This window comes from Salvia miltiorrhiza, chromosome 7 (assembly GCF_028751815.1).
Source record: "Salvia miltiorrhiza cultivar Shanhuang (shh) chromosome 7, IMPLAD_Smil_shh, whole genome shotgun sequence".
Lineage (NCBI taxonomy): Eukaryota > Viridiplantae > Streptophyta > Magnoliopsida > Lamiales > Lamiaceae > Salvia > Salvia miltiorrhiza.
In genome coordinates this window covers 57971267-57981952 of record NC_080393.1, presented here as the reverse complement: position 1 = coordinate 57981952, position 10686 = coordinate 57971267, and the positions used below count along the sequence as shown (strand labels likewise).

The following is a 10686-nucleotide window of genomic DNA, read 5'->3' as shown; positions in this document are numbered from 1 at the left end:
GCCATTACAATAATAAATTGTTGAATTGATGTGGTGCAAATTCGTGGAATCTGCCGGTTTAATTAGCCACACTTCAATGTTTCGATCATAACTTTTTTAATTTAACTCTAAATAATGAACTATCAGTTGCAATATTGAAAAGCTAGTTCAGATACCTTTCCATCAACATATTGTTGACTTTATATTCCAAATAGCCAAAAAGTTAAGCACGTTCCAATTACCACAAAAACTAAAGAGTCTTTTCTTTAATATTGGTGATTTCTAGATAATTCTTTATTTATTTCCTCCATCAAGATTTCTTTGTATTAGAGCCTATAATAGCCTATACAGAATTGAATTTTGATAACTTGATTATATAGAATTTGAGAATAGAGCTCTCAATTTTCTTTTCAACTTAAAAGTCGAATTAATTAAGCATACTATTTTATTTCATCCATTTTTCTTGTTTGCATCCCCATCAAAAGGATCCCATCAGTAGGAAAAATTATACAAAAATCGATCTACATCCAGAATTCAACACAAAGTAGAGACTTATGGAGCACAATTCTTCAACGATAGTCCAATACCAGTAACTTATGATCGCAAAACAAAGGTGATTGCGTTTGTAATATTCTGCTGCTGATCTGCAACTTTCCGATTTCACGCAGCCTGTACGGTGCGGCCAGTGTCTCGCGACTGGGCTGAGTCCGACCTTCCGCACAAAATCCTCAAGCAGCGTCGTCCGCAATTATACCCTAGTCTATAACCATATGCGTATCCGAATGAAAAACTATTTTGGTGCTCTCTTCGTATTTTTCTCTCCAACGACGAGTAAAACTCATGTATGGGACCGTAGGCGAATATTAACACAAAGATGATGAGAAACACGGAGACAATTACGGTAGCAATATGGCCAATTGATAGTACTGTTTCCATGGGATTGGTCATCACCAAGGAAGCTCCATAGCTCACTCCAATAGATGTCAACGACGCCCACATTGCATACGTGGCGATAGCCAGGAAGAAGAAGCTCTTCGATGGCCCTCCGGTGGTGATGAGGAGGATTGTGATGACAGATGAAATGAAAGCTGTGGTGTTAGCACGAACGAAGTGTTTGTAGATTTTGGGATGAGTAGACGCCATCACTGCTTTGCCGGCACTGTGCGATGATGTGTCATCCTGCCACACGCCGCCGGGGGGGCTGACGGCGGCCTGGAATGCCATGGTGGCGATCAGGACCACCACCACCATTGTGACGTCGGTCAACTTGGGGAAGACTTCGAGCATTGACTGATCAGATAAACTTCGCAACATTCCTTTAATCTCTGAATATGTAGCTGTGTCTCGAGAGGTCTCATTTAAGATATGCAGTGCTGTTTTGCCCATGGAATTCATAGATAACTTCTTCATTTTATTACTTTCCACCAAGTACCGTACAACCTGAAATTTTGATACAATTAGCTTCATTAGTTGGAACTAATTATTTTGATTATCAAACAATTACGCTTCCAAATTGATATGATTTATTATATGGGTTAATTATAGTTTATATAGTCTGAACCTTCAGTGAATTTTAGTTTATAGTCTTTACTTTGATTTTTTTTTAGTCTGAATTTTGAGGAATTGTTTAATTATAGTCACAATCACATGATCAAAATTATTAAAATTAAACCTGAAATGATGACCAATGGTCACCAAACCAGAGAATCATGTATTCTACGTACACTAAAGGAGAATTACAATAGTAGTTAGCCTATCGTCATCGGACCATCAGAGTAGTTTGAAAGTTGGCGATGTTGCATTAACTTTCAGGATGATTCTGACCACACTAATGGTCCGATCACAAGGGCTACATACCATTAGAAATCTCCTTCAATGTAAAATATAGTTTTAGGTGTAGTTTTGATAAAGGATAACTATTGATGTGATTGTATTTATAATTAAATAATTCAATGTTCAGGCTATATATACAAAAAAATAAATCAAATTACAATCAACGCTATAAACTGAAATTCACTGAAAAGGTTCCCAGCTAACAATTAACCCTTCACTACAAGAAACTGCGCCTTTAACGACCGAAATTAACGACCGAAATTTTCGGTCGTTAATTTTGCGGCCTTAACGACCGATTTACGACCGTTTAACGACCGATTTTATTTTTTATTTTTTTTTATTTTTTAACGACCGAAAAGTCGGTCGTTAATTATTATTTTAATATTTTAATATTTAATTTTTCTTAACGACCGAATTTTCGGTCGTAAAAATTATTTTTTTTTATTTTAATTATTTTTTTAATTGTAACGACCGAAAATTCGGTCGTTAATATATTTTTTTTATTTTTTTTTACTAAAAAATATTTTTTTTAAAAAAGTAATTTTTTTTTTGAAAAAAAAAATTAATTTTTTAACGACCGAATTATTCGGTCGTTAATATTATTTTTTTATTTTTTTTAATTTTTTTATTATTTTTTTATTTTTTAAATATTTTTAAAATAAAAAAAATATTTTTTTTTAATTATTTTTTTTAAAGACCGAATTTTTCGGTCGTTAAAATTATTTTTATTTATTTTTTATTTTTTATTTATTTTTTATTTATTTTAATTAATTTATTTATTTATTTTATTTATTAACGACCGAATAATCGGTCGTTAATATTATTTTTCAAATTTTAAAAATTTTTAAAGTTCATTTATATTTTTATTAATTTTTATTTTTCGATTATATATAAATATTTAATTATTTTTTATTAATTTTCTATTTAATTATTATTTTCAAATTATAGAGATTATTTTTAATTATTTAATTATTATTTTTCGATTATTATTTAATTATTATTTTCTATAGAAATAATTAATTATTTAATTATTATTTTTCGATTATTATTTTATTTTAATTTTTCTATTTCTATTTATTTATTTTTTATTAATTTTCTATTTAATATTATTTTAATTATTTTACAAATTTAATTATTTTTTATTAATTTTCTATTTAATTATTTTTCGATTATATATAATTATTTAATTATTTTCAAATTATTTTTATTTTTATTATTTAATTATTTAATTATTATTTTCAAATAATAATAAATTATTAGATTTATTATAATAAATTATTAGACTTATTAGATTTTCTGAATTATTGTTGTATACGATTATTATTTTTCATACTCATATTTTCTTTTCTTTATTTAATTACGATAATATTAATTTTTTATTATTTTTAATTCGATCGTATATTTATCGTAAATGTTTAATGATATTTTATATTATCTCGACATATTATAAGGTTATGAATGATTAATGATATTTTATATTGAATTAGAGTTTAAATGAATTAATAGGTACTATATATATCAATAATACGAGTGTTCTGTACTGGTGACTACTCGAAAGGAACTCCAAGGTTAAGCGTGCTTGACTTAGAGCACAAGTAAGATGGGTGACCTACTGGGAAGTTCGTCAAATGGTATGCAATTAAGGTCAAAATACATTAGAAATACACTAAAAATACTTGTGGGATACAAAGAGATTAAAAAAAATATATATATATTTTTTTCGAAAAAAAAATTATTTTTTTTTATTTATTTTTAACGACCGAAAAAAAATATATATATATAAAAAATATATATATATTTATATATTTTTTTTTTATTTATTTTAATTAAAAAAAATTAAAAAAAAATAATTTTTTTTATTTATATTATTTATTTTTTTTCTCTTTTTAACGACCGAAATTTCGGTCGTTAAAAATAAAAAATCGGTCGTTAAATTTAATGACCGAAAAAACGGTCGTTAAAACTCGGGCGACGATGCAAACAACGACCGAAAAAAACGGTCGTTAAATCGGTCGTTAATAATATTAACGACCGATTTTTGGGTTTTAACGACCGAAATTTCGGTCGTTAGAGCCGTATTTTCTTGTAGTGCTTATTATAATTAGGGCTGTCTAATTGGTTATCGAGTTTTGGATAATTCGTTAACCGAACCGAAATTTCCGGGTTTGGGTATCCAATAACCAAATTTTTTGGGTATCGGTTCGGTTTCGAGTATCATTTTTAGAAAAATTTCGGATATCGGTTAACCCAATAACCGAAACGGGTTAACCGAAATAACCGAAAATTATTTAATAAATTATTTAATATATATATTATATATATTTTAATTATTAATTCATTAATTTATTTATTTTTTATTTAGTCTTAGCTAAAATAAAATTATGGTATGTTTAAAATTTAAGAATAAGCTTTAATCTAGTGGATAAGTTGCTTTGTGTATTTTTTAGAGACTAAGGTTCAAATCCTCTATCTAGCAAATTATTTGAATTTTAATTTTTTAAATGGGTACTAGTACGACCATCCCTGCTATGCACGGCGAAATTAAAATTAAATAATATTTTAAATAAATGAACATAAATATTAAACAGAATCAAAATATAAATAAATGCAAAATATGATTTAAACATAAAATATCAATTGCTCAATAAAATCCCAAATTTAAAAATATAATTTTCAACTATGTATAAAATGTAATGATAATTATAGTTACTAAATAATTTTAAATTATTTGATAATGAAAATTAATATACACATTATTATTATAGATTATTCCACATAATAATAAATAAATAAATATTTTTATAGAAAAACATAAATAAAAAAAATTGTAAAATTTTAAGGAAGGGAAAGAAAATAAATTATTTTAAAATTTTAATAACATATTCATTTTCTATTCATTTTTGATGATTTTTATACTATATTAAAGATCTTGTTACAAACTTAAACTTAATATGCATATTGAATATATCTTCATAAATCAAATTTGGCGATATTTAGAAAATAATTAAAATTATATATAAAAAAAAGATATAAAAAATTGATGGGCGGAGAAGAGAGAGAGAAAATGGAGGGAGAAAACTCTCTTTTATATATTATATAGATTTCGGATACCCAAATAACCGAATCGGGTAACCGAAGCGGTTATTGGGTAACCGAACACCTAAAACGGTTCGGGAACGGTTAGTGAAATATGGCAATTTCGGGTTCGGGTAACCGAAAATTCGGGTATGGATAACCGAACCCGAACCGATCGACAACCCTAATTATAATATTGATCAAATGACGAACACAAACAAAAAGAGTTGGATGTTAATTACCTCATCTTGATTGGACCTCACAGCCAAATGCAAGAGCGTCTCCCCATCATCATCCTTTGCATTCACAAGGTCTCCCAACTTCTCCACCAAAACCTTCAATGTGGTAAGCTGACGATGTTTCACGCAAAAGTGCAGCGCGGTCTGGCCGCGATGCAGTCTCTCCATAGCAGGAAATAAATCCATTTGAAGCAGCTCCTTCAACACCTCATCATGCCCTTTCATGGCTGCAACATGAATTGGGTTCATATCATGGCAGTCTCTCCACCAGCACATCTCTGGGGCTATTGGTAACAATCTTTTGGCAATTCCGACGTTCCCTTTCGCAGCTGCAAGGTGAAGAGATGAAGAATTCTTGGAGTCCAGATCTCGAGCTAGCTCTTGGTTGATCTGCAACACCTCTTCCATGATGCTTTCTTGTCCCTGCTTTATTGCTATGTGTAATACATTTCTGAGACATGGAAATGAAACTACATCAAGAAGATGTGGGTTTTCTTGGAGCAGTTGTTGGAACGTTGCTACATCCCCAATTGTTGCAGCATCATACAGTTTCTTTTCCGCTGATTCTCCAGCCATTCTTGATTTCCTATTCAACTAATGCCTTTTTTAATTTCCACACAAGCTTGTGATTTTGTGAACTCTCACACACACACATATATATATATATAATTATATACGTATATTGACACACACACACACTAGACGAGCCTTGTTAAGACAGACTGGAAATGTTTAAAAAATGACTCACTATTAAGGTTGACTTTAACATTACACGACCGGATCAATGGAATCCGGATATATATGCTTCATTTTTAATCTAACCAAAATAGCCTGATTTGGTACACATGTGCCCTAAAAATACAAAAAACTAAAATAATTGGCCTATTTTTGCAAGTTCGAAAAATAATGGCATATTTTTGCAAATCGCTCTAAGATAATAGCCTGAAATAATTTTAAACTCAAAATAATATGATAATTATGAATATTATGGTAACTTGTTAAAATATGAATTTATTGTCAAATCAACTTCAACTTGATCATCATTACGATCTCCAATAATGCGGCGAGATTTGGCGGGCCGGGCACGAAGAGGAGAAAGAAGGAGGCAGGAGCTACACGGTCCAATAGGAAAGTTGCATCCATTAAAAAAATCCTGAGAAGTTTGCAATATTGTTTATATTGCATAATATATTATTATATTCATCATAGTACTGTTACTCGAGCTATATTTTCTGTAACAACCATATATTATACTTTATACTATTAAATTATTGTATGCATTATACTGTAACAACCATATATTATTATTATATTGCATAATATATTATTATATTCATCATAGTACTGTTACTCGAGCTATGTTTTCTGTAACAACCATATATTATACTTTATATTGCATAACACATAAATAATAAGTTATTGTATGCATTATACTGTAACAACCATATATTATTATTATATTGCATAATTTATATTGACTTCTATGCACTATCAAACAAAAGTCGATTCTATTCTATAGGTTTGTCAAGAAAAGAAAAACAAAAGGAAAATGACGGAGAGAGGGGCAAATTTCTATGGACCAAATGCTTATTAGGTGGTTCTTGTTGTATCTATCTGTACCGCACATTAATCAATTGTTTTGTTAAAGAATAAAGACTGCTTTGCATTAGCATATAATTTAATATTAAAGATTAGCAAGTAAAAGATATATAGTATAAGCTGATCAAGATCTAATGTTAATTAAATGAACTGTAATTTTGGAATATTCCTTTATAATTTTTATAATATAAGCTAGCTTATTTAATTGATTTATACATATTTAATCCAAAGAGATAATTATTGAAGAAAATCCTGATAACTAAAATAACAAAAACTCAATCATACATTATCAATCGTAAATAGGAAATGTCTTTAGTGATGTACCTAACAAATCTAAAATGGTTTCACATTTGTATAAAATTGAATGTTGGAAAATAGAAGAAATATTTTATCCCAATTTTGATGATCCTCAAACCCCTAGCTTTACTTTCTCTAGACTAGAACTCTTGTTTAAACTCAACTGTTAGAGTTTAATCTTCTAGCTAGACTGAAGGTTACAGATAATGAAGTCTCTTGATGTCGAAGACCAAAGAAACTGAAAGAAGAAAGAAGTCTCTTTAGCAGAAAATTTTCTATTAGAGAAAAAAAGAAAGAAGTTAAATCAGCCGAAAAATGCAACTGAATCAAAAAAAGGTAACCAGATGATTTATATTAAAAAAATAGATATATATATATAGATATGTATCTATATACAAATGTTGATATGTTCAGTAAATTTTGCAGAATAAATATTGACTCAACCTAAACACTACGCTAGATTGACTTGCAATAGAACAAGGACATCCTAGAGATGGTAAGTTGACCCAGTGTCATCTCTCAAGGAAGATCTTTAAGGGCTTTTAATTATGTCACAAGGAAAACAGTAAAGAAAGCAGTAAACTTTGATTATTAAACTAGAACTTGTAATTAAAAACTTAATTAAAAATTGAACTTAGAATTAATCTAGGCGAAAAAGAATTATTAACTAGTGCGTGTAAATCACACGGATTTTGCTACGACGATGATAGCAGTTGTGGATATGAACTTTTAATTTCCAATTTTGTGGAAGAAGATAGCAGTTTTGGATCTGATTTGGAGAATTTCTGGGAGACGCAGTGAACTGCGAGGAATCGCTAGAATTTCCTTGGATTTTTCGTGGATTGGGATTTGCGGTGATTTGGAATATGATTTTTTAGTGGTGCCCCTGGTTGTCAAACTCGTCGGAATTCTGGAATTTTTCCTCCATTTAATTCATACGAGGCCCCCATCGTCTTCTCCAAGGCGTGTGAGTTGTTCATCAAGGAGTTAACGAAGAGAGCGTGGGAGATGACGCAACATCCCTTCGTCTTAAATGTCGAAAAATCCAGTAGAGGAGGCGTAAGGATAGAGGGACACAGTTGTAAGATCTTCGTGATGCCGTGTTCTTCTCTTCCTCATGATGCCTGTTATTCGAGCAAATTAGATTTAAAATTGAACAATGTTTATGTAATTATATTTTCATCTCATTCAAAAATAAAAAAGATATAGATCACTCGAGAGGCGTCTGGTTTGGTGGATGAAATAGATAAGATTCATAGGATTAGAGGGGCGATTAAATAATTAATCTAGCCAATTTTAAAGTGGTAAATAATCACTCATTTGAATGATTGGATACAGGTGAGTTATCAATCACGGGCCCAATCATACAAACCAAACACTTGATTAGAGTGAGTTATTTTATCAATCATGTCTTTCAAACTAAACGCCTCCTCAACGGTTAACATTGTTCTCTGAAACATCCCTTCGTCTTAAACGTTGAAAAATCCAGTAGAGGAGGCGTAAGGGTAGAGGGTCAGTTGTAAGATCTTCCTGATGCCGTGTTCTTCTCATCCACATGAAGTACCACCGTGTTATTCGAACAAACAAGAACATGAGTACGAGGATGGAAAGGGAAAGAGAAACTACAATCCCAACAACAACGCCGGCGCCGGGTGATTCCGTGTCCGCGTTGGGGGTGATCGCCAGTATCGAAGCTCCGTAACTCACTGCAATAGCCAGTATCGACGCCAACATAGCACACAAGGTGGTCATCAAGAAGGTGACGCTAATGGATGGCAATCCGGTGGTGATGAGGAAGATTGTGACGAGAGATGAAACAAATGCTACGGTGTTTGAACGTAGCATATGTTTGTAGATGTAGGGATGAGTGTATGCTATCACAGCATTGCCAGCCTCGTGTGAGGATGCGTTGTCCTGCCACACGCCGCCGGGTGGGTTGACGGTGTTCTGGAACGCCATTGTTGCTATCAGGACCACCACCACCATGGCGGCGTCGTTGATCTTGGGCAGGATTTTGATCGATGATGGTGGTAACAAAGTTTTTAAGATTCTCCTCATTTCTGAATAGCTAGCAATTGTAGCTGGAGGGCTCTGATTCAAGATTTGCAGCGCTGTTTTACCCACGTAATTCCGCTTTCTCCTTCGTATTTTGTTGCTTTCCCCCAAGTATTGGAGAATCTGAGATTTATATATATACTCTATTAATATACATACCTTCATCAATTGGATATTGCAAGACATGTACAAGTCACAACAGTTGGATATATAAGAACTAATCCTAATGCCCATCTAATTTACTCCTCATCAATTTCAATCTAACCTATGCCCGTTCACGATAAGTGTGATCTTTCTGTAATTTTCGTTCGTATTTGATTATATTTTATCATTACATTACACTTTTATTAGTTAATACTCCATTTGTCTCATTAAAGACGACTCAGTTCTTTTCGGTTCGGAGATTAAGGATAAGGTGTAAATTGAATAAACATGGTATAGGACTCACACATTTTCAAGAGTTAAATATTGTTTTTTTATGGAATGAGCGAGTCATCTTTAGTAGGACAACCCAAAATGAAAAACAAGCCATCTTTAATGGGACAGGGGGAGTTGTATGTTGATAAAATTCAAAATTATTTCATAAAAACAGTAGTAAAGTGACATATACAAAATTGTGGTACAATATGACTAATTGATCAAATTAAGTATGGTGGTTACCTCAAGTTGATTGGACCTAACAGCCAAATGCAATAGGGTCTCCCCATCCTCATCGACTTCATCCATAAGCTCCCACAACTTGCCCCCCAAAACCTGCAACGTCGTAAGCTGGCCGTGCTTGACGCACAAGTGCAACACAGTCTGTCCGCGACCCACCCTCTCCATAGCAGGCAAAGGACTCTCTTCAAGGAGATGTCCCAACATCTCAACATGCCCATTTATGGCCGCGACATGAACCGGGTTCATGTCATGACAGTCTCGCCACCAGCGAGTCACCGGGGCTACGGATAACAATTTTCTCGAGATCTCGACGTGCCCTTGCGCTGCTGCAATGTGCAGAGGCGATGATTGTTGGGAGTCTAAAATCCGAGCAAGCGACGGATTCATCTTCAGCACCTCTTCCACGATGGCTGTCTGTCCCCGCATCGTTGCTATGTGTAGAACATTTCTTGAACATGAAAATGATGCTTCATCAACAAGATATGGATCTTGTTCAACTAGTTCTCGAAATTTTGTTACATCCCCTTTTGATACAGCATCATAGAGTTTCTTTTCTACTTCTTCTGCAGCCATTCTTTTCTTTATTTCTTTCTCTGCTTTCTCTTTTTCTTTTTCTTATTCTTATATTCACACACACACAGAGCCAACTACGTTTAAAAAAGGATCTCGCATGACAAGGTTGACCCAAATACGTTTCTACCTAATTTCCTCACTACTTGATCGCATTGTTCAGAAAAGGACCTCACATTAAAGAAATGGTAACTCAAAACAAAATTCTAACTAATTTCTTACTAATCGGGTAAAGCAATGTTTAATTAATATCTCATGGCCGGCCAGGACGTTGATGTATTTTAATTGTTAATATTAATTCTTGGATTATTTTATACTTCAATAAAATTTAATAAATACAATTAAGTAATCTTTGGTGCAAGAATTGAAGAGTCTAATA

At 32.1% G+C, this 10686-nt stretch overlaps 2 protein-coding genes across 2 annotated transcripts; both read right to left on the bottom strand.

Moving 5' to 3' along the window:
* Positions 1-406: 406 nt before the first annotated feature.
* LOC130995127 (ankyrin repeat-containing protein NPR4-like) lies at positions 407-5777 on the bottom strand. The gene is made up of 2 exons (XM_057920277.1): positions 5130-5777; positions 407-1419 (listed from the first exon to the last, which is right to left on the bottom strand). Exons 1-2 carry the CDS (start codon positions 5700-5702, stop codon positions 640-642), a joined length of 1353 nt encoding a protein of 450 aa, XP_057776260.1. The 5' UTR covers positions 5703-5777; the 3' UTR covers positions 407-639.
* Positions 5778-8295: 2518 nt separating this feature from the next.
* LOC130995126 (ankyrin repeat-containing protein NPR4-like) lies at positions 8296-10410 on the bottom strand. The gene is made up of 2 exons (XM_057920276.1): positions 9738-10410; positions 8296-9200 (listed from the first exon to the last, which is right to left on the bottom strand). The coding sequence occupies exons 1-2, from the start codon at positions 10308-10310 to the stop codon at positions 8454-8456; spliced, it is 1320 nt and encodes a 439-aa protein (XP_057776259.1). The 5' UTR covers positions 10311-10410; the 3' UTR covers positions 8296-8453.
* Between the last annotated feature and the right edge of the window lie 276 nt (positions 10411-10686).

What these genes read in the sequence shown, in the direction of transcription:
- LOC130995127 (XM_057920277.1), bottom strand. Translation starts at nt 5,702, where the DNA reads ATGGCTGGAGAATCAGCGGAAAAGAAACTGTATGATGCTGCAACAATT. An exon ending in TGAGGTCCAATCAAGATGAG is followed by an intron (nt 1,420 to 5,129) that starts GTAATTAACATC and finishes TCAAAATTTCAG; the next exon opens with GTTGTACGGTACTTGGTGGA.
- LOC130995126 (XM_057920276.1), bottom strand. Translation starts at nt 10,310, where the DNA reads ATGGCTGCAGAAGAAGTAGAAAAGAAACTCTATGATGCTGTATCAAAA. An exon ending in TTAGGTCCAATCAACTTGAG is followed by an intron (nt 9,201 to 9,737) that starts GTAACCACCATA and finishes TATAAATCTCAG; the next exon opens with ATTCTCCAATACTTGGGGGA.